Below are 24,436 nucleotides of genomic sequence, written 5' to 3'. Positions count from 1 at the left end.
AATGCCGAAGATGTTTTTTTCCGTACGTGTGCTTAGTGGATAAAAATGTTTGGTTCTCTGGTGCGAACCCGGAGGCATTGTTTTGAAAAGTCACAGAAGGAATTTGTTCCTCGGATATCATCGCTGATGTGACACGACGCCTCGGAACACGAGAAAATGAAATGTGACACGCTGTGTCGGAGAGTTTATTTTCTTAAGAGACCTTTTTCCATTTCTGCCTCTCAGCCTTTGTATCTCAGCGGGAGCGGCGACTTATCAAAAAGAAAGAAAAAAAACGCTTTTCATATTCACATACAGTTCTGTCAGCTCTCTTACCTTAACAGCATGATTTTCCTCTCTTCTGTATTTTTTCTTTTAGTTTCGTACCTTTGACCCTTGTAAACAGCTGTGGTGCAGTCACCCGGACAACCCTTACTTCTGCAAAACCAAGAAGGGCCCGCCTCTCGACGGGACGGAGTGCGCGCCCGGAAAAGTGAGTTTGTCTATCACGTGTGATACTGCATGGCCAAAAGTATGTGGACCCCCCCCCCCAAAAAAAAACCCATTCAATTCCTGGACATAGAAATAAAGTAATTGATGTATTGACAAGCATTGATTCTACATCCTCTATAATATTACATGCTGAGAATCTGATTACAAAAAAACACTGTTTCATCGCAACTACAATATGCCAGAATAAATATTAACCCCCCCCCATACTGTATGTGAAAGTTAATCATGTTTTAATCTCAGGGGTGTATGAAGTATAGATGCTATACTTGAGTAAAAGTAAAGATATCTTTGCTCTGGTAAAAGTTAAAACTACCCATAAGAAAATTAGCTTCACATCAAATGTACTTGAGTATCACAAGTATTTGTCAGCTATTAAAATGCACTTAAGAATCAAAGGTACAAGTACAAAGAAACAAGACAGGCAGAAATTAAATTCTTTAATTTAAACTTCCCAAACGGTATTTATTGCACCTTCCTCCTCCCTCCATCCTTCTCCTCTTACTCCATTCGAGGGTGAATACATTCAGTCCCGATACAATATCCTGAGAGAATTGGGTTTTACTCAAAATGCATTTTGTAGCGAGTAACGACGATGTCCGATGACAATGTAGCAGAGTAAAAGTATGTTGTTTTTTTTATATAGTGTACTAAAGTGAAAGATTAAAAAGTTGAAATGAATATAAAAACTCATGTCACGTATAGATACTCGCAAAATCTACTTCAGTCGATGTTTTAATTGACTGATTTGACTTTAACCTGGCTGCGGGACTCTGCTTCCATTCGGCCACGCGAGCGTGAGCGAGGTCCAGTGCCGTTGCGCTCACGCCGGGTGAAAAGGCGCTGGCTCACACAGTCAGCGCTCAGATTCGTCCCAGAGGCGTTGGACCGGGCCTGAGGTCGGTCGGGGCTCAGCGCAGGCCCGTCAAGTTTTCCACACCACGCCGGGGGTGGGGGGGGGGGGGGGGGAGATTTCTTTCTGGACGGCTGGAGAGGGCCTTCCCCAAAACTGTTGACACATAGTTGGAAGCACACTAGAGTCCAAAATAACATTGTGTTACGTAAAAATCCCCTTAACTGGAAATAAGGCGCATTGCCCAAAAAAACTCTCTCACCAGAAGAACACACACTCTCTTTCCCACATACTTTCGGTCATGTAGATGATCCACATTTTTTCCGAGTGTTATCATTTGCTGGATCTAAGAGGAGGAGGCTTTTTGTGTTTGGCTCACTCTTCATCCTCCTCCTCCTCCTCCGAACGCTGTCATCCTCTGCAGTGGTGCTACAAAGGTCACTGCATGTGGAAGAACCCGAATCAGGTCAAGCAGGACGGGGCCTGGGGCTCCTGGAGCAAGTACGGCTCCTGCTCGCGCTCCTGTGGAACCGGCGTTCGCTTCCGGACGCGTCTGTGCAACAACCCAGCGTAAGTGACGGGAGGCTTCACGAATGATACAAATACACGGGGGGGGCAATGTGTCGATGTCCGTAACCATGAACCTAGAGATGCAGCGTGACTGTTGTCACCAGGAAAAACAAGGGGGAAAAAAGCATTGATCATCTCGTCCCGTGTGTCTTTGCTTTCCTGACAAACAGAATCATAAGAAGAACAAAACAAAAATTTCAATCTTCTTCCTTGTCAAAATTTGGCCCCTGCATTACACCTCATCCACTGCCAGCTGGAGACTTGTACTCCAGGCTCAACCCGTGACACGTCACCTTATCTTGAGTCGACCAAAAGTTTTGGGGGAAAAACATTTTTTTCCACATATAAAACGATCCTTAAAAAAAACACCAAACACACCTTTAATGTTTCAAATCAGAGGAGTTCCCCCTTTTCATATTCAATTTCTTGGGATTCTCCGGGGGCTGGTAGAAAGGGTGGTATTGTAATGATCACTTCCTCAGTGGCAGTAGCGTCCAATTGACTTCAGCCCCATTCGGGGACCTTGAGGAACAACATCTTCATTATGGTTTGCACAGCAAAGTGAGACAACCTTCAAGTCTCCAAAGAGACTGGGCCATCCATCGTAAGAGCCTGTCGGGGGGGTTTAGTGTCACTTTTCGAGCGGGATTTGTTTTCAAAGAAACGCTTCAGTGTGTGATCCGCTCCTCTGATGTCCGTCCGCTTGCCCCCCCCCCCCACACAGGCCCTCCAACGGCGGCCAGGACTGCCCGGGAGTGAACTACGAGTATCAGCTCTGCAACACGGACGACTGCCCGAAGCACTTCGAGGACTTCCGAGCCCAGCAGTGCCAACTCCGCAACTCCCACTTCGAGTTCCAAAGTGCCAGACACCACTGGCTGCCCTACGAACACCCTGACAGTAAGCCAGGGAGACGTCACGTCGGTTTCATCGTGTGGCTGTCGGTTTGTTTTTCTGTTCTTCTGAAGCAAGAACATTGAAAACACAAAATGACAGGGAATCCGGCATCTCACAGGCAGAGCTGTTAAAGTTGTTCTATGTTAAATACAAGGATGTTCACAGTAGTTCGAAACACCCTCCAACCTGCTGATCTTTGTGCGATGGGACATTTTATGTGCGATGGGACATTTTAGTTTTCTCCTCCATCCGCCCTCTCCTTTCTCTCCCTTTTTTCGGCCTCGCATCACTGCCGCGGCTCGCCACAAATCTGCCCTTTGTCCGACAAAGGTGACGAATCGCTTCTGTGCAGATGCAGAGTCCAGCGTTGCTTCGTTCAAACTCTGTTCTTTATGGGACATTGCCTTTATCTGGCCTTGCTCCGTTGAGCCTTTGGCCACTTATTGCAGCTAAATTGGTCTGGGGGATTTTTGAAAAAGTCAGTAAAAAGTTTTTTTTAAAAAAGTGAAGACAGCCCACAGGGAAAGTGCAGGGAGCGAGAAGTCGGCTGTGGGAACCCATACAGCGGATTTTTAAAGTGACTGTTGTAGACTATATGACTTCCGACTTAGATGATCAGATGCTTGATATTAAGACAGTGTTATCTAGTGTATCTGTGCACAAAATAATTTGAGGGATTCCTTGATAAAAAAAAAATGTATTCCAAAAATGTCCTTGGGACCAATCGAAATACAAGTTGTGATAATGTTTTGTGGTTATGGGCAAATGAGATAGAATCGATGTTGAGAATAAACTTAATTTACTTCAGTGTTTTTGTAAGAACTTCCAAACAGCTGAAGTTTGATGGTAATACAATATATATATATATATATATATATATATATAGATACACTGGACCATGGATCAATATTCTTTTATTAGCAATTTCTGAGATGACTTTATGAATGAGTGAGGGCGGTCACTTATAATGACGCTGCCTGTGTCCTCTCAGGGGGTTTTATCGTCTGTCAGCTCTTTGTTTTGGTTTTAACAGCTTGAAATTTCACTGTTTTTATGTTTTCCATTTTGTAATGACATTTAAGCGACACTGTGAGGAAATCACTGTTGTTTGGTCGAGTAAGTTTAGAATGAAGTGAACATGACTCAATTAATTAGAAAAGTTTTGAAAAGTTTAGCTGCGTAATCTGTGTGACGCCTGTATTTCCTTTCTTTTAAACCTCCATTTGTTTACCCGTCATTGACATGCCCCATTGGTTTTGTTCATTTTAAAGTTTTTAGAGTCGTTTTTTAAAAGCGGGGAGGCGACGATAATCAATCACCACACTCTTGAATTCCTTCCGCATAGGCAGAAGCATGCGGGTACACCATGTTATAGTGCTGCGAGGAACAGCAGCTTATAAAAATCCATGAAATATAAACTATGCCTTCATAATCTCCCTCCTCCTTCCATATTATTGCCTGAATCTCCTACAACTATCTGATATTCTTTTCCTGTGTAGCCAACAAGAGGTGCCACTTGTACTGCCAGTCCAAGGAAACGGGAGACGTGGCGTACATGAAGCAGCTGGTGCATGATGGGACACGGTGCTCCTACAAGGACGCCTACAGCATATGTGTGCGCGGAGAATGTGTGGTAAGGATTTGTTTTTTAAAATACAGGATTATTGCCATATTCAAAGCTGAATTAGGTAATTATTGTCATTGGTAGCCACAGGCTTTTTTTTATTATATTTTGAAAGCTTATGGAATTACGCAGTGTGAAGTTGGTAAACTGCACGGTCAGCACAGGGTTCACCTTTGAAACATGCTGTGATTAGATCCCGACGGCTGGCCCACTGCTGTTTTAGGAGCTGGACTCATTTTAATGAAGCACAACGCTTTACTTAAAGGGTTTGATTCATTGGCGACGGTGTGTCCTCAAATCCCCCCCCCCCCCCGACAGCAGAGATTAATTAGTGTGTCGGTGTGAGTCAACAAACAAGAGTTACTGTAGCAATAAGGCGGTTAATGACAAACACCACGTCTACATAGAATATGGATTCTTTCAAGAGTAAAAGGGTAGTAAGGGCCTTCGAGGAAAATTAATTTTTGGTGGGATTGCAACGGGTTGGGGGTGAGTTGCTAGCTGCCCCAAGTGAAGGAGTTTTAGTATCTTGGCTTCTTGTTCTTGGAGATCGGCAGGCGGATCGGGGCGGTTTCAGCAGTAATACGTGCGCTGTACCGGTCAGTTGTGGTGAGGAGGGAGCTAAGACACAAGGCAAACCAAAAGGAGCTTCCTCCGTAGGGTGTCTGGGCTCAGCATTAGTCATAGGGTGAGGAGATCTGACATTGGGAGGGAGCTCGGAGAAGAACTGCTGCTCCTTTGCGTCGAAAGGGGTCCGCTGAGGTGTTTGGGGGCATCTTGTCAGGAGGCCACCTGGGGGCCTTCCTTTGGAGGTTTACCGGGCCCGTCGAACTTTGAGATAGACCTCGCTGGAGGGACGACATATCCCTTCTGGCCTGGGAACGCCTCAGGATCCCACAGGAGGAGCTGGAAAGCCTAGCTAGGGGAGAGGGATGTCTGGAACACCCTACTAAGATGGCTGCGTCCTCGACCCAATCCCGGATGAGCAGACGAAGATGGATGGATGGACGGGATTACCAAAATGTCTTAAATAATCTGACAGCCAAGTGACACAAAACAAGTGCTCCTAGTTTGGCAATGAATGTGTCCAAAATAGAGGATGGATTCCCGAGAACTTCGCTTCACGCTACTTCGTCGAAGTACTAAGGTTTAAAAACCACATGGTCAAAAACAAGATCAACTCTTTGGGAATTCATTCCCCTTCTATGTGGACATGTGGAAACCAGTTTTCCTAGAGATTGTGGTGAGTGTAAAGTTTTTAGTCCAACAATTATTCTGGTTTTGGTTTTGCAGAAAGTTGGCTGCGACCGAGAAATTGGCTCAATCAAAGTGGAGGACAAGTGCGGGGTCTGTGGTGGAGACAACTCCCACTGTCGCACCGTCAAAGGAAGCTTCACCAGGACGCCGAAGAAAGCTGGTAAGAATCAAGTACTAACACGATTAATTTAAATTCAAAGCTCCACTAAGAATATGCTGTATGTTTTCACATAAATGATTTATCTCTGTTTTTCATTCATCTCTATCTCCTGCATGTTTTTCTCAACTATGAGACATTTATACACAGCTCTCTTTGTGAAGGTCAATATGAGAAGATGACAGAAAAGGTGAAAAAAAAATATGATTCAGTGTACCTGTTCATGAATCTTAATTTATTTGGCTGATGCTTTTGTCCAGTTATACAAACGCATATTACATATCACTTCGCCTTTATTGTTAAGACCAAGACCGACAATGCATCGGCCCGTCTCAGTACTCTGCAGCCTCTTGACCCTGAACATGAATCTTTAGAATAAGATAAACTGCAGTGGTCATGTTAGATATAAAGAATATATGTGGTGCACTGATGTTGTTTTGGATGGTTTGGGGAGCTCTGCACTCCGCACACTCAAAATGTATTTTAGTAGGATATATTCATTATTGACCTTGGTCAATATTTCCTCAATGGGACTTGAACAAGAGACTCCGTTTCCTCCGCGCTCGGGGGTCATCCCACGAGGAATCCTAGTAAATGTCCTCTCGGGTAAAATTTATTGCATAAATTGTCGGCCTTTTCATTTGAAAGGTCCTCATTTGGAGGAAATTAAAATGTGGAGGGCAGTGTTTCTCTCCGACTCCAGAGCTCTAATGAAAGCATTGCAATCCTTGAAGCGCTGATTAGAAAACGCAAAGTGACTCCTGCTTAAAAAAACAGATCTTGATTAGCAGAACAGATTCAAGCCATGATCACAGCACTTCACTTTAAAATTCATTTTGGCCTTTTGAAGCCTTTGTCTCTTTTTTTTCTTTGGATTTCTTTTAACATCTAAAGAGGCGACCCGTCGCACAACGTCTCACTTCTGAAAATAAAGGTTTAGCTTTTGAGAGTGGGCCAAAGAAAAAATGACTTCCCCAGCTGAGGACATGTATACAATAGTGAAACCCCAGAGTGCATTGATCCTGACCACTGACAATGAGCTTCATCAGACCAAAATTGACGAAAAAGATGATGACGGTCCTTTGTCAGCCTCGGACGGATGCACGAGGTGGAACGCGGCGAACGCCTTTGTGTGATTTGGTGGAAGGGAACACTGAACAAAGAGTGAACGCAGCCTGAACCACGCTGCACCGGCTGAGAGGCTGGTTGCAAAAGTAAAGCCGAGACAAACTGCAAGCCTGCATAGGATGAAGGAAGTGAAGGAATCTGAATCTGTCATATCCTGAGGACATGAATTTACTATTCGTTCCATATTTGTCGAGACATTTTGACTAAAAAACAACAAATATCAACCTCATGGTGGCGCTACAAGTCATTAGGAGTCATCCTCCTGGGACCATGAGTAAAGTTTCAGTTCAAATCCATCAAATGGTTTGCTGAGACTTTTCCGTTTTGGTGGACCGATCAGTCACCGCCAGCTCTGCGTGTTTCTGTGTGTGTGTGATAGACAACTCGTTAAAGTTTTGCAAACCCAGTCCTATTGCCATTATGTCACAGCTGTCAACCCAACTGCGATGGAAATGACAAGATGAGTGACGGCGCATTTGTCTAAAACGAGTGTAATTGTGCAGCGGTGGCCATAAATATTATAGTATTTTTCAGAATTGCAGGATGTATTGATAAAAAATGTACGAGACATAATTATTTCAAATGATTTGCGTCGATTCTATCGGCTCCACGTGCAGATGATTTGCATTCACGGCATATGAACGCGCCGAAGGCGTGCCGAGTATCTGACGGCTGACACTCATTTGGATTAATAACCTTACTAATTACTGTTGATTAATTTATTCGTGTAGTTTGTCGATTATTTTTTAATCAAACGTTATTAGTTCATTAGCGATTTAACTGACCCCTCCACGATTCTTTAATTAAAGCAACCTTCCTCAGGTTATCTGGCACACACACACACACACACACACACACACACGCACGCACCCAGAGTGTGAACTAGAGCAAGAACTCGTCCACTCATGTTTTCGCCTGCCCACACAGAACTCGTCCGCAGTGCAGCGTTTGGAAAAGCGAGAGCGAGTGACGTGGTTGATTTCGTCGTCGTCGTCGTCTTCTTTTCTTTCTATTTTTTTAAACGTGTCTTCGCGTGACTCGTAACTCATTTCTTTTTGAAATCCGCTCCCGATTCGAAGCCTCACCTGTCATGACTAATTTATCGTCAGACATCTTGGTCGGGTGGAAATGATGTCAAAACGTCAACAGAGAGCTTTTGAGAGTGAAAAGAAAATGAAAACGGGAAATTTTCTGAGAGCGTCTCCGCTGTCGCTTCCTCACCACACCGCTGTACTCTGTTGAAACTGTGATTGTCTCCTTGTCCCCCCTCTCTCCTTAACCTCCCTCCCTCTCTCTCTCATTCAACCACCCACCTTTTTTTTTTTTTTAACAGGCAAACAGTTAAGCAAGAGAGCCCAAAAAGAAACCCCTTTGTTGGAGAACACAATATGCAAGTATCCAGCGTTCCCGAAATCCCTCGCAGAACCCCTCTCTCTCCTGGCAAATTTTCTTCTGTGCCGCTTGTAGTGCAGCCGGACGCCCTAACGCTGTAGAGACCTAGAGAGAAGTGAGCGACGCACAGAGCCGTCGCCTCCGCCGCCTCCTCGTTACTAACGAAGGGTTCCGACTCGACCGCGGTCGCCCGCCGCCGCGGAGACTCGCCGCGCGGCCGGGTGTCTCCGAGCCGCGGCCCACGTAGGAAGTTGAGTTCCGACCACGTGAATGTGTCGCTTCCTCCCGCCTAACAAACTAACTTCAGTAAAAGTCTTTGCTGCCACCCAAGTGTCACGTCCATTAAACAAGACCTGCATTCGGGAGGCGGTCTGGGATGCCGCCGGCCTTGGAGCGGCTGGATTGATGGAGCTCGAGGAGCCGCACTCGAGTGGTAGACGCCCGACCTCAAATCACAGCTTCCATCGAGCGCCTGTTGTTTCCAAAATTGCCTCCCATCAGAGGATGTTGTCTCAGAAGTGAGGCGGCATCTGTTGCCATCACAGAGTTTATGCCTTAAATATACTGTGAAGTGCACTCTATATACTACAGAGCGAGCAGTGTGTACTGAATTCCGTGACGAGATATTCCTGCGTCGGTCCCACAACGGGGCAAATTCGTAACCGCCCCCCTCGGCAACAGCCAAGTGTGGGAAACCTGTCCGTCAAACTCGAAGGCCGAGTAATTGCGCGGCGGCAGTTCAGCCCTGGAGATTATCAGTGCCAGTGAGAAGTAGTTTGCCTCCTCTTCCAGTGCTACTTCCTGGTGGTCCCTGTCAATGCCTCCATCGTAGGTGGCGGGGGGGGGGGGGGGAAGAAAAAAAAAATCTGTGCGACTAACTGACTGATTCCTGTTTTCATTTTCGAAGGGAAGACCAGAGGAGCGTTCTCTCTGCCCAAAGGAGCGCGCAACGTGTTTTTAAACGAGACGGAAGACTCTCGAAATGTTCTCGGTGAGTCGCGCCGGGTTTGCGAGTGGTGGACATCCGCGACAGAAGGCGACTTTGCTTCCCCCCCCCCCCCCCCCCCCCCCCCCCCCCCTCCTCCCCCAGTAGCCCCATTGAAACGCGGCTGAAGGGTGTTTTTTGTTTTTTTACATCAAGGACAAAACGGGTACGAATAAAAACCTCTGAAGCCAGTTTCAATAGAAAGGAAGCCTTTCTCTGCAGGCGCCCCCCTCCCCCACAACCTCTTTGTAGAGCAAAGTGAGCGGAGCTTCTGTGAGCAGGCGCGCGCCATGTCCACCGCCGCAAACAGACAGACTGTTTTCCTGTATCTGCTTAACGTACCTGTCTTCTCTCTGTCTCATCTTCCCCTAACATTCCGCCTCTGCTGCCGCCGCCGCCCGCACACTTGGCAAAGGCTTCCTTAAGATGTTTCTCGTTCCCCCCGGAGCTAGACACGTGGTCGTCCAAGAACACGAGGCGTCCCCTCAAATTCTTGGTAAGTGTGACCTTCACCACACGGACACACGCCATCACACCAGAGGACACCAGCATCGCCCTCGTGTCCTCGATCAGGAGGGAACCTGCACGGTCACATCGTAGATCACAGGCTTTACGCTCATTGCTTCCATGTCATTTCCCAGGCCGACGAAGTGAGTCTTCGTTTCGCTCATTCATAATTAGGCGCCATGATCCAACACGGAGATTCATCTGGATCATTTGTCTAAATGACACTGGGGTGAATTGAGTGGAGAAGGAATTCCTTGTTATTGACGACCTGTGAGATACAGCATGTTCATATCTCAGTGAGACCTCTGCAGGATTAGTTTCTGGGATGCTTTCGAAGTCAGAGGAGAGCGGGCGAAATCAGTCGTTTGTGCAAATGCCCTTTATCGATATTATGTTTTTATGTTCACGCTAACAAAGACACAAGGATTATGTCTGTTGTTTGTCGACGGCAAGAGAAGAGGAGAGTGGTGAGACTGTACGACCCCAGTGAGGGAGGAGGTCTTGTCGTCTTTGACACGGGGCCTGGTCTTTTTCATGTCATCAATAGAAAGTCTGCGCAATGTAAAGAACACAGAGGAAACGCGACCATCGCAATATCCTCAGAGCTTGTTTGATCTGAACCGCGGTCGAAAACTGAAATGACAGAATAGGGAAGGATGGATAGATAGATAGAAAGATAGAAAGATAGATAGATAGATAGATAGAAAGATAGATAGATAGATAGATAGATAGAAAGATAGATAGGTAGAGAGATAGATAGATGGATGGATGGATGGACGGATGGATGAGAGATAGATAAATAGATAGATGGATGGATGGATGGATGGATGGACGGACGGACGGACGGATGAGAGATAGATAGATGGATGGATGGATGATAGATAGATAGATACATAGATAGAAAGATAGATGAATGGATAGATAGATAGATAGATAGATAGATAGATAGATAGATAGATAGAGAGAAAGAAAGAAAAGATAGATAGATCGATGGATAGATAGATAGATAGATAGATCGATGGATAGATAGATAGATAAATAGATAGATAGAAAGATAGATGGATGGATAGATAGATAGATACATAGATAGAAAGATAGATAGAGAGAAAGAAAGAAAAGATAGATAGATCGATGGATAGATAGATAGATAGAGAGATAGAACGATGGATGGATAAATAGATAGATTGATTGATTGATTGATTGAGATGCATTTAATCCAAGAGCCGTGATAATGTTTACACAAAAGTTGGTAAAAAGATTTTAAGCAAAGACGAACGGGTCGGCATCGATCTCCTCCACCGGAGGCAGCGTGTTGTTGGAAGAGCGCCGCGCGATTAGCATCCGCTCTTACGTCACTGATCTGACACCGCTGGTTCTTCGGGGCAAAGAGTACGAAGGGGAGGAGGAGGACAAACGTAGAGAAGCTGAAAGTTCCTACATTCTCTAACGTTAACAAGAAATGTCTTTTAGATAAAAGGGAAGTTTTTAAAAAAGGGCATAGATGATCAGCTTTACCTTCCGTCTAAGCAAAGAGCATCAAGTGAGTTACTTAACGATATAAAACATGGATGGAGTTCTTTCATCACACAGGGAAAAAATAACGCACGAAATTGCACATGCGGCTGTTACGAAATCAGCCAGGTTAATAATAATAATCTGGAGATATCAGCAATTCTGTCTGAAAAACTCTATAACGCGTGTTGACGTACGAGGTGCACATCGACCTCGGAGACGTTCTCGCGGGATTAGTTGGTTTTTTGCAGTAAAACACGATTCAGAAAAATGATGCTCTTCTCCGCTCTGGGTTGCTTCATCCATCATTGGCCGGACGATGTCTGACTGACTTTTGGCCTGTTTCTCTTTTCACGCACGGTAAATATTACAATACATTTTTCATAACTGCAGCCAACAGATTTGGCAGTTTGACAGTGTAGGAAGATCTTCAGTTTTCACACAAAAGTGACTAAAAGAGAACATTCGCAGATATTTTTGCCAAATGAAATTATCACTGTTGTTGTTTTAATGGTTCTATCTGATTCGTTTCAACTGATTTCTTGTAGTAAAACTACGTGACATCACCATAAAAAAAGACGGAGGCTAACGTCAAGAAGTGAACATCCTCACCAGCTGATGATCAATAAAGAAAGAAGTGCTCTTTTAATGTCTTTGAAAGTCAAACCTCAGAGGAGGATATTTTACTTCTAGAACTATTATTCAAATCACGTTTTTTTCAAAATCACCAATCTGCCTCCGAGCGCTTTAACTGTCGAAAAATGTATGAGGGAAAAGGAAAGTGTCAGTAGAAATAGAAACAATCACTTTCTTTATTTTTTTGAATAGGACGATAAGGAAGTTTTCTTATTTCCTGCTCTGGCCTTTTTTTTATCTGATATTAAAACTGTATTCTCTAAAGCGGCTGCCGTCGGGCGTCTCTCTCTCAGACAACATTCTCCTCCCCTTAAACTGCTGAGCCTTTCACAATCCGCTCCCGCGCAAGAGACGACGACCTCGTTTAAAGTAGCAGCTAACGCGCGGAAAAGTTTTGAGCACGCAACCGTTTTCATGGAATATTAACGACACAGACGATTACGATTAAATTGAAGGAAATACACTCGTTCCCCTACGGACGATGTGATGCCTATCATAACAATCACCTTCCATTTTGACGTACAGTATGCACGAATCAAGTTGCGGTTGGATGTGATTCAAAGCCTCGTATTACAAGGTGACGACCTGCGACCTCCGTGGTCAGCAGAGGTCGACAGCAGCTGATTCGTGATCGTGACACAATCAGTCAATCACGGGCCGCGCTGGTTTGTGCTGCAGAGACGCAGCTTTTTTAAAATTTCATTTTATGTTTCTTCCTCATCAGATGTTGTGTGAAGACTTCAAAGCCTCACACTTCAGATGCGAGTCACACCAGGGATGTTTTATGCATGTTACTTTCACGCTTTCATATTTCACATTTCACAAGCGCTGACCGCGTGTCATCCCGCCAAGGGGAAGGCGCTTCAGAAAACTTTTAAAGGAATTATTCATCGCCATTTGTTGCCTGATACACAAAACCGCACAGCCGCCGTACGACAAGAGCGGCTGTTGTTACCACACGTTTTGACTAAGTGACTTTTAGAATATGCCCCAATAAACCTCTGGTTTCTGTACGAAAGAGTTTTGCCGGGCTTTAAATTTCATGCAAGCAGATTGCGGTGACAGAAATAAGCATACACAACGAAATGTCACCGTCCTGATCCTTTAAATGACACGGTTTGACAAACCGATATATATGTAATTTATTATATATGTAGTGAAAAGGCAAAAAGAACACATATTATATAATAATATATGATGCTTAGGAGATGTCATTTGTCATCTGAGTGGTCATCTGAAAGCGACACATTGACTATATATAAAAATGGACGGCGGAAGTGCTTAAAACCTGTGTTCTCTGGAATGACCAGTAGAGGGCGACTCCACCGGTTGTTTTTATAGAAATCTATGAGAAAATGACTTGACTTCTCACTTGATTTATCACGTCATTAAACATTTTCCTGAGGAGTTTAAGATTCAATCTCTAGTATCAAGTCCTCTTCAATACAGCATGGTGTACATTTTTTTAATTATTGCTCCATTAAGAGTAAAATAGACGAAACTCTGGGGCGTGGAAACAGCGTGATTGACAGCTGGTACCGTCCAATAGGTGCGGGTTTCAGGAGCAGGCGGACATGTTGTGGACGAGACTCTCGGTCAGACTCCACCCCCCACTCCTCCAAATACTTCCTGTTTCAAAGAACCAAGATGGCGCTGGTCAAAACGCTAAAACAGGAAGGCTCAAAATGGCCGTTCACATACCAGGTGGTAACACGTGGGAAGCAACTTGGACAGCGATCCGATTAAGGTTTCGTCGCGTTCAGGGAAAGATGGAAATAAATGATTTGGTGACGTCGGCGTAGTTTCCAGGCATTTGCTCAAACGACTGACGCCGTCGCTCTTCACGGGACAGTGTGGGATTACCCAGCATTCCCAGGGAGCGTAACCTTTACCTCTCCACGCTGCCCGACAGGCCCAGCGAGTGGTCCAGCGTGAACTTTAGCGACGACGCTTCCCTCAGGAGAGAAGCGGGGCCTCGACACATCTATGAGATGATGTGATTCCAATTATTTTCTTATTGTTTTTCTGATCACACCCTGCTGCAGTTCTGAAGGAAAACGCCTTTTAAACAGCTTCTGTTAACATCGGGCTTTTTTGATCAGGCTCGTTCCCCCTCGAGACCGTTTGAACATCCTACATCTCTGGGGGAAAAGAAAAGCTTTTCAGATTTAGCTTCAGAATGTCCCCGCTGCTGTAGTTTTTATGAACAGCATCCATCTCCCCGGTCGCCGTCATTGTCTGCTGAATGACGTGCGCTGATGGATCACAGCCAAAGAGGTTTTCTGACTATTTCATCACTAATGTTTCCTTTGTTAGTCGCTGTTAGTTCTGCACTTTCTGACTGTATTTCATATTTATGCTGTTGTCGCAGCACATAATAATCTGATTTCCTTTTCATCATGTCCTCAAAACTGGGTTGGGAATTAAAATCTTGCATTGGTTGGACAGGTGTTAAGGGGAATTATGTTAGAATATTAGAGATATCACTTCGTTATATTGACTCACCAGCTCTTTTCCTCTGGTGCTCCAAGCTCACACATGACTGTTTGCTATTGTCATTGCTATTGTCATAATAAGTGATGAAGTCACTACTAGATCTGTGATGATATTCAGTCCCTTCAATCTGGGACCTTGATGCAGCTGTCAAACTCAAAAGGCAATGGACATAGAAGATAATCAAACTGCGCTGCAAATTTACCCTTTCTCATACGTGTGATTAAAAATAAAAATGGATTGCATGACGTTCATTCAACTTTTTCAATCAGGTCTTTAATCGACAATTTAATAGTTTAAAAGCTGAACCAGTGGCAACAGTCTTACACCAGCCACATACAAATAGATATATATATATATATATATTGTATGTATATATATACAGTATATATACTGTATATATACAGTATATATATATTATATATATATTTTAACTGATTTAACGGACTAATTAAAGGAAAGTTACACAATTTCAACTCGTAGTAATGATGCATTTATTTTAAACTTGAAAAACTGAGTCATCATTTGACGACGACGTGAGAAAACCCTGACACGAAAAAATCCATCAAAGTCTTTAAGTAAAGTGAAATGTCATTCTAAATCAATTCAATAACGTTGATTCCTTCACACTATATGAAGTATGAAGTGGCATTTCTCAAGGAGTAAAAGATTTAGTAGTTTCAAAAGTAAAATGGACAAAGTTTTGAATAATTAGCACATTTAAGAGACTTCATTTTGAGGTGCAGCGCGAACACCAGTTGGAACCATCCCTTGGCCTTCCTGTGTGGAGGCTGCACGTTCTCCCCGTGTCCGAGTGGGTTCCCCTCGGGTTCCCCTCGGGTTCTCCTCGGGTTCTCCGGCTTCCTCCCACGGTCCAAACTCATGTCGGCGTTTGATTTGAGACTTTGAATTGACAATGGGTGTGTGAGGAGTGTGATTGGTTGTTTGTCTCTGCACGTTGACCCCGTGACCCTGACCTGTCCAGGGTGAACCCCACCTCTCGCCCAGTGTCAGGATCGGATGGATGGATTGATTGGTTTACAATCGGACAAGTCTTTTACTCCCGGGAAGACGAGACGACGCTGGTTCCTGCTGGTTTCGCGCCGCGTGGTGGAAATTGCCTTCAGAGCGCTCGGAAAACAAACACGCGCGACGCGCTGAAGATTAGAATGCACAGTGTGCAATGTAGGGAGCAAACATCATCGCCCAGAGTCACGGAACCAAAGTGATCCGAGTTACTCGACGATCAAAAAAAAAATGTTACTTTCCACAGCTGCCGCTCAGACTCAGTGTAAAGCAGACGCGGGTGTGAGACTGGAGCACCAGAGGGAATTGCAAAGACACAAAAGACATTTGAGCATCTTTTATTCCCCCATTAGATTAGATATGATTAAATTCAGTTTTTTAAGCGACAAATCATAACTTGCGTTATCACAAGGCACTTCTGTGTTAACGCATCCGATGCAATTAAAGCAATTAACTTCAATTCACTTCAGCCTCTCGCAGGAATTTTATTCTATTATTGATTTGGCAGCTTATCTTTTTTAATTTTTTTTTTAATTTTGCATGAATCAGAGAATGTGTCGACTCGACTCCCACGAGCGCCAGATGTTGGGGAGAGAACAGTTGTTTTCTTCCTTTTGGGTGAATGATGCAGAAACTTACACGTGTAGTGACAAATGCTTCCAGCGATCAAGAACCAGGCGACGGGGCACTACATCCTCAACGGGAAGGGCGAGGAGGTCAAGTCCCGGAGCTTCATCGACCTGGGCGTGGAGTGGCACTACATCATGGAGGAGGACGTGGAGACGCTGCACACGGACGGACCCCTGCACGACCCGGTGGTGGTTCTGGTAATAAGCTCCCCCTCCTCTCTTCAAAGATCATGGTTGGATTCATCTCAAAGGCCATTTGTGACAATGAGCACAGTGTGTAAAAGAAGTTCGTCAGCCCCCCATTCTTCTGATTCTGTTTCTATTCCCATCTATATATATGATAAACCCATGAAATGATAAAGTTATAAAGTTATTTTTCCGAGCAACACTTTTTAAGATCGAAGTTGTTTTTTGTTTAAAAAAAAAAAGTTAACGGATGGATAAAAAAAAAAATCAAAAAGAATGAAAAAAGCAGTGATTTAAGTGTCAAGTGAATGTGTCAAAAGATTGAAATATAGAAAAAAATATATATAGGGGAATGTAAAAGAGGAGCTTGAATTTGCGCGAGGTTCCTCAAGATCAGGAACCTGACAGACCAGGACAGCGAGGTGAGACCGGGGGACAGGTTGAAGATGGGAGTTTTCAAAAGCGGGGGCGTAAGAACTTTCAATCGACTCCAGAAGTGACAGGCAGCCGGTCAGTGACGCGGAGCGACGAGGACGTGGAGCTGGAGAATAATAATCACTGCTCCACGTCTGTACTATGTGGGGTGTAATCAAAAGCCATTTTTAGATCGGCTGCTCAGACAAGACGAGATGATTAAAGGTGCCGGAGTCGGGGGGGGAAGAGGAGGGAAAAGAAAATTTATGAGGATTTCTCAGTAATAGAAAATGTGTTTTGAGAGGGAGGGGACATCTGGGGTTTCAGACACTAACGGCGAGGCTGCGTTCAAAAACGACGTCACGAATAGTTTCCTGTTGAACATCTCCGGTTCTCCTCATGCAGATCCAAGCCTCTTGGAGAACGTGCCACAGTCCTCCTGTGCTATCGAGTGTCTTTTGTCTCAGCGCGTCGTCCCGCCACTGACTCGGATGACGAGAGTCTTCGGGGGCCGGTTCCTCCGCCGCGGGACTCTTTGTTTGTCTCTCGCCTCTAAAAACGTCTCCTTTTACCACTGCGACTGCGCCTGCGACTGCGACTGCGCCTGCGACTGCGCCTGCGCCTGCGACTGCGACTGCGACTGCGACTGCGCGCCTCTGTCTTGCTGCACAATGAGCGCCAAATCCAGACATGTCATCCGTCTCCCACTTTCCACGATGTCGGATTACGACGTCGCGGGGGGGGAAAGAGGAGGATGCGAGACGCACCAATTAACCGGCGTTGTGCGTGAAAAAATAGGAATAACTACGCTTCAACCGACGTTTATTTCCGGCTCCGACTGACAGCCGGCGACGTTTAAAAACAAGTTTAGTCCACAGAGTAACTGAGAAGCCTGATAACACGGTTCAGAGCCGGAGCCTGGAGGCCATCTTGTTACAATGATAAGACGCAGAGGGAAAAAAACTATCTCACCAACAGATTATATTTCATTTCTTTTATACTTTAACAGAAATGTAAAAGCAAATGGCAGTTTGTAGGTTCAGGCATTTCCCATGAAACCACAAAATTGTTGAATATAAGTTTTTTTGTTCAGTATACTTCTCGTTTATTTGTGAACTTTCGACCCGTTTGTACGTTTGTAAAAGTCGTATCAATCTTCTAACGAGACATTTTCATAAAATATCTTAATTTAATCTATAATCTAATGTCATTTGTCTGTCAGTGAATCTAAAGGTGGGTCAGCACGTCGAGCGTCAACAGAGATTATTAGATTCAATGTTTGAGCCGGAACGTATTTTTTCGTAAATGTTCCACTTACTGTAACGTTGTATCATTAATCACTATTTATTATTCATAATACTCGAGCTGTTTGAATTTCACAAAAGCAATTGGGAGAATGTGGGTGGAGCGACTCTGAAGAGAAATATATATTTTTACTAATATTAAAGAAGTAATTGCTGGTAAATGACCAAAAGATTTATTTGGATTATTTTTTCCTTTTCTGTCTCGTGTCGTTGTTGCTTTGCCTTTAATACATTGTCACGTGCACTCAGATACAAACGAACACACAATGAGGAAGCGACGGGGTCATAGTTACACGTGAGAAACCATCTTTCCTGTTGTTCCGGGGGGGAATAACACTCAGAGGTGCAGTCTTGTCTCAGAACGCTTTTTAAATAGACCTGTTAAGCCTCTTCAGTGACTTATTACATTACTTTTCAAAACTCCGATTTGGCAGCGACTTGCGCATCCGAGCGAATAGTTCAACGTTGTTTTGTTCTGTTCGCCTCCCGTCAATCAAAGTCGCACGTGCCGAAGGAGCGAGGCTTCTTTTGTTTACACTCGATTATATTATCACCAAATAGCATCTCGATTTGATATCATACGCAGTCCTGTCATACCGACTTGAAGATGATAATTACCACAGTGCACTTCTTATACGGACGTGTTCAGACTTTTGTCAGCCGTCGGGGGGGGGGGGGGGGCAGCTGCGTAATTGGAGCAATCTGTGATTTCCTAATCCGTGATAATCCCTCATCCCTAATACCCACCACCAACTCCTGTTCCTTTATTTATTTGTTTATGCTGGTTTCTGCGGCTCCGTACTCTTTATTATTTCATTCCGCCAGCGGCCTCCACTCGGAATTGAATTCCCTTAATCCACTCGGCAACGAGACCTGTTTATTTTAAATCCGTCTCTTCCTTGACACCATTATAAATAGTTGCCGCTGAACCTCGAGTCATATCTACGGCAGGCGCCCGTCTGTTCGTTTTTTTCCGCCGTCTCTCGGCGATTAACCGCGACGCTTTGATTTTGCACACCTTTGCAATCTGAGCGGCCCCCCCTTCAAAACGCGGCGCGTCGCAGCGGCGAGGACGCCGCGATGTCGCTGTAACGCCTTTTTCCTCCCCGCGTTGTTTTTCCGCAGATAATACCCAAGGACAACGACACGCGCTCTACTCTGATGTACAAGTACATCATCCACGAGGACTCGGTGCCCGTCAACACCAACAACGTGATCCAGGAGGAGACGTACGAGTGGGCCCTGAAGAGCTGGTCCCCGTGTTCCAAACCCTGTGCCGGAGGTAAATCGTGGGGGAATTAGCATTGAAAGAGAAAGAAACGGGGAATAATTCCTCCCTGTGCTTCTTCAGAGGTAACTGTCAGTGCGTCGTGCAGATGCGGTTTCACTTTCGCAGTCCGTCGTCCTCGTCTTCGCGCGGGACGGATGTGTTCGGATCACATGTTTGTCATCCACTCGTAATCCCCTCCTCCCCAGGCCGAGTCTTTTCAAAGGCCCTTTAATATTCATGGCTTTTCAGTGTTTTGTCTCTCTGAATTGCGGCTTCATTATCAAGCTGCAGCAGCGTTTCTTTAGATTAGAGCAAACACAGTGTGTGTGGGAACATAATGTGACTCGCTGCACAATTGGCACGCTTCTTTTAGATATGCATCATTTGATATCCGATGAATTAATTTAGAGAGAAAAAAAGGGAATTTAAATAGGCGGCATTGATGCAAAGCTAGCTGAAAAAAATGGAAGCAAATCAAAACACAAATATAAATCATGTTTTATAGATTCATTCCTAGATTAGTTTTTGTTTTTTTGTTTATTTTCATACTTCTAATGACGTAGTCCTTTATTGACTTTCATATTCATGTTTTCTTAGTCATTTGAGTGAGAATCTTTCTATCACTACCAACATTATACTTTATTCAGTATTCTGAGAAATACAAATATTTTAAAAATACAATTTTTTCATCTAACAAAACAAACCAAACTTGTCAAACGATGAACTGCGGCTAAACACGGGTCATTGAATTCTAAAACTTATCAATGGAAGAGCAATGCGACTATTAAATACATCATAACAAGTATAATTAACTTAAAAATCTGAGCAATCCTTTAATGGATGCTTTCGTGTTATCACAGGTTTTGATAATCGGCGCTAAAGACACTTTTTGCTGTAATCGTTTTCCTCAAATGTTGCATGATATATAGAATATTGCTCTATCTTTCTTTTTGAATTGATTATAAATATTGCATGACTCCACCTCTGTCACAGGGTTCCAGTACACCAAGTATGGCTGTCGAAAGAAGGGGGACACCAAGATGGTCCACCGGGGCTACTGCGACGCCAACAAGAAGCCCAAGCCCATCCGCAGGATGTGCAACCTCCAGGACTGCACGCAGCCCCAGTGAGTACAGACGAGGCCACTGAGCCGCTGTCCATCAAGAACAAAATGTCAAAGTCGCCTCCCTCGGCGTGGGCCGAGTGGAAAATGAGCGTCTGTCTGACTGTACATCAGAGCTGGTGGTGTAGAGTCTGAATGGGCTGCGGATGAGAACGTGACACACCGGAAAATCTGCCCAGCGTCACGGAGATGTGAACGGTACTGAACGGTTGACGTCCGCTCCGACGTGGAATCTGATTGATGAGGAGAATTAAAGCAGCAGATGCTGGAATATCCTGATTTTCTTCTTTTTTTTTTACACATTGTCAGCACATTAGTGTCGAGCTGGCAATTTACTTAGCCGTGTGTGTGTGCTCGTGCGTGTGTGTGTGTGTGCACGTGTGTGTGTGTGTGTGTGTGTGTGTTTGTGTCCACAATTAGTATGTCTGGGCTCATATGTGAAGTAGAAATTCTGGTCCTCACTTCTTAGATCTTTTAACTTGGTACTCGCTATGCAGCAAGTGTGTGTGTGTGTGTGTGTGTGTGTGTGTGTGTGTGTGTGTGTGTGTGTGTGTGTGTGTGTGTGTGTGTGTGTGTGTGTGTGTGTGTGTGTGTGTGTGTGTGTCAGAGCAAGAGTGAGGAGGTACTGGGCAAATCAATGAGCTGTGCTCAGCTCTACGAAAGGAATCTTATGAAAGATTATTTATTACTTATGAAATTGGATAATGTATTTGATGTAAACTAGAATAAATAATCTTAAAAAACATTCTACTTGATTTTATATGGAAAAAGTTTTTTAAAAAAAATCAATGTGTGTTGGTCAGTGTTGATATTATGGTGGAGGCCCCTCACGAATCAATCCGAGAGGACCTTCACCCCTCAAGCGTCTTCTGTTTCAATCGAATCCCCCGTAAAGTACAGCACCACACATCCTCACCTCGGGCCCGGAGTCTGTCCGGCGTGCGCCTCAGCTCCGACAACTCACAGCCGAGCCACTGGCGGTCGCCACAAAGGCACCGGAGGCGGAGACCATTGGGGTCAGCATCCCCCCTCGTGTCCGCCTCAGTCGGGCGGGGGGCAGACGCGTTCCTCTTAACACTCGGGATTAGTGTGTCGTCTGAGGTGAAGGAGACTGAATGCAGGTTGGTGCGGATGAGAGAGATGGTTTGAAAGAGGCCATGGATGAATATAAGCTGATTAGCGGCGGAGGCTGTGAAACGCCAAAAGATGAGAGGGAGGTTCATCCGCAGCTGCCCAGAACCCTCCGCCCAAGTCTCCAATCAGCACCAGGCGGCTTTGGGAGGCGACTGGCCAACTTCAATTATCCGACCTCCTGCGTGCGCGCTTTTCTCGCGGGAGGCGAATTGCAGACGACGGGCCGGAGGTAGGTAGCGCGGAAAAGAGAGGATTGAATCCGAAGGGCTGTCTGTGTTTGACGGTGGGCAGATGGAACTCAAAACTCAGGTGCCGAAAAACCTCAGGAAACAAGAACTCGGGGCGGGAACAGGAGCAGAGACGGACCGACCGAGGAGCACGGAGATTGAAGAACGTCCGTCGCGAGGGATCTGATCGCGAGTTGATTCTCGGGACGATGGGAGAAGGTTTTTCTTCTCCGCGAGTCAGAGTTGAAATTGGGACGCGGGAGAGACGGTGGTTCAGAGATGAGATGGTCGGAGAGACGGTGGTTCAGAGATGAGATGGTCGGAGAGACGGTGGTTCAGAGATGAGATGGTCGGAGAGACGGTGGTTCAGAGATGAGATGGTCGGAGAGACGGTGGTTCAGAGATGAGATGGTCGGAGAGACGGTGGTTCAGAGATGAGATGGTCGGAGAGACGGTGGTTCAGAGATGAGATGGTCGGAGAGACGGTGGTTCAGAGATGAGATGGTCGGAGAGACGGTGGTTCAGAGATGAGATGGTCGGAGACTCCTTCCAGTCGACGCACTCCCTGACGGGGACGTTGATAACATAACAGATTCATTTTATTTGGACTGTACGTCCACAGCACTGTCTCTGTAGAGCAATCGTCACACACCATCGGGCCCAGAATGCGTCCACGGGGACAGAGAGGGAAGAAAAACTCTTTGTCAGATCCACAAGACGACAAAGCAAAACAGACGGAGGGGAAAAAACAACACCGCCACTCTTCCCGTCACAGACGCGCCGCGTCATACTTGTAGTACAGTTTACCCAAGTATAGATCAATACTGTTATAAATGAAGGACTTTTGCTTCCAATACAACGATAGCTTTGTCTGTCCCAAAGCAGTGGCGAGGCTCCACAATACGTACGACGTTAAAACACATTTCAAACGCAGAAAAACAGCAGCTTTACATTGTCTCTTTTAAATTGTTCCGAGTGGTTATTGCTTAAGGGAATTAACGATTTCTTACGAATGTGTTTTTTTTCCGCGCCAGAGGAAATTGGTTCTGTCAACAGAGTTGTTATATATTTTTGGACATTCTTGTGTTGCTCCTCTTATACCTTCATTAAAAAAAGGTGTGAATATTTCTCCGAGCGTGGACGGTTATGTATGAGTCGTCCCACATGATCCGTGTGGACGCCGGGGGCTCCTCGTTGGCCCGGTTATGCCACGAGGCTTCTTCAAAGGTATTAAATCTGTGCCTCTTTTAAAAAAACGGTCCGCACCCCCTGTATGTCCTCAACAACCTGCTCCCGTCTGTTTCGTCCAGGTGGATCTCGGACGACTGGGAGCACTGCACCAAGACCTGCAGCAGCCTGGGCTTTCAGATGCGCACGGTCCGCTGCGTGCAGCCGCTCCACGACGGGACCAACCGCTCGGTCCACAGCAAATACTGCAGCGGCGAGAAGCCCGAGAGCCGGCGGCCCTGCAACCGAGTCCCGTGTCCCGCCCCGTGGAGGACGGGCGCCTGGTCCGAGGTGCGGTATTCCACATCCCCTCCTCGCCGTCACACTTTTGTCTGGTTTTCCGCTCGACTCCTCGTCCCCGGTCGGCTCGTGGAACGTTTGGCCACGGATGCGTCGGATTTGCTGCCGTCAGATCTCTTGCCGCCATTTACTCTACGAGGAATTCCAACACTGGTACAAATGAGGCGTATTTAAATATATAATTCGGAGCCGTGACACATCTCGCTTGAGTGTGTCGTTTCCGCCATTTCACCAGATGAAATCTTTTTTAAAGGCGGGAAATATCCAGTCAATCGGGCGTCCGGCTTCACGTCAGCAGTTCATTCATTTATATAACTCTTTTTATATGCATGCACTGTATATATGCATATTTGACCTTTTAGCGATAACAGACGTAATAATACATGAATCAAAAATGTACTTCTTCGGGTGTTTGAGCTCTATTTATCATCTTGGATTATTTAAGATTTTTAATTAAATGTTAGTTTGATTTTTTTTTTTTTTTGATTTCACAACCAGTTCATTTAAAGTTTTCTTTTAGAGCATTTGGACTAAATCTCTCAGAGTTGTTCCACTCTGGAGTAGACGGACCAAGAAGAGTTTGTCACAAAGTAGCAGAGTGTTGTTCCTCTACGTCCGGAGCCAAACGCGTCCAGCAATTTGTGGAAAGTTTTTAAGTAATTTAAGATGTCGCCCCTGATTCCTGAAATAATAGGCAATATAAAAGAAAGAAGAGTTAGAAGAAAAAAAAATAGCTTTGTAAATCCATCAGCCAAAGCAAAGCCAATTTTTCGTGTCGCGTCACTCACGCAAATAATGATGAATAAACACAACCCACGGATATTGGATGACCGATTCCTGCAGGTGTAGCTCACCTTTCAATCGGGAGGGACAAGTGAATAAAGAACAATATTAATTTTGAGGTTTAACAGATGATATGTGATGACAATGTCTTGACAGAGAGCGACGCTTGGTCGAGTTTGAGTTTGGCCAATTAGCAAATGACGATGAGACTCAGATTACCGGCAGCTGATTGGGATATCATCCAAAAATCGGAGCCGCCAATCGTCTTTGATGGGAAAGCTGCTACGACATTCTTGTAATCTCGTTTGAAAGT

General features: G+C 45.1%; 1 protein-coding gene across 2 annotated transcripts in view; it reads left to right on the top strand.

Annotated features, from left to right (window-relative positions):
- Nucleotides 1–24,436, top strand: part of adamts3 (ADAM metallopeptidase with thrombospondin type 1 motif, 3) — a 113,582-nt gene that overhangs the window by 83,166 nt on the left and 5,980 nt on the right. Inside the window, exons 11-21 of one of the 2 annotated variants that reach the window (XM_035638733.2) lie at nucleotides 359–472; nucleotides 1,767–1,912; nucleotides 2,637–2,812; nucleotides 4,309–4,442; nucleotides 5,727–5,850; nucleotides 9,275–9,358; nucleotides 9,768–9,848; nucleotides 16,190–16,353; nucleotides 19,185–19,341; nucleotides 20,323–20,455; nucleotides 23,124–23,331. In XM_035638733.2, coding sequence (XP_035494626.2) covers nucleotides 359–472; nucleotides 1,767–1,912; nucleotides 2,637–2,812; nucleotides 4,309–4,442; nucleotides 5,727–5,850; nucleotides 9,275–9,358; nucleotides 9,768–9,848; nucleotides 16,190–16,353; nucleotides 19,185–19,341; nucleotides 20,323–20,455; nucleotides 23,124–23,331 — 1,521 coding nt within the window. The remainder of the gene's footprint in view (nucleotides 1–358; nucleotides 473–1,766; nucleotides 1,913–2,636; nucleotides 2,813–4,308; nucleotides 4,443–5,726; nucleotides 5,851–9,274; nucleotides 9,359–9,767; nucleotides 9,849–16,189; nucleotides 16,354–19,184; nucleotides 19,342–20,322; nucleotides 20,456–23,123; nucleotides 23,332–24,436) is intronic. The other variant, XM_035638734.2, reaches the window with a different exon arrangement.

This window comes from Scophthalmus maximus, chromosome 19 (genome assembly GCF_022379125.1).
Source record: "Scophthalmus maximus strain ysfricsl-2021 chromosome 19, ASM2237912v1, whole genome shotgun sequence".
Taxonomy (NCBI): Eukaryota; Metazoa; Chordata; class Actinopteri; order Pleuronectiformes; family Scophthalmidae; genus Scophthalmus; species Scophthalmus maximus.
The sequence above is the reverse complement of the archived record's forward strand: the minus strand, read 5'-3'. Positions and strand labels throughout refer to the sequence as shown.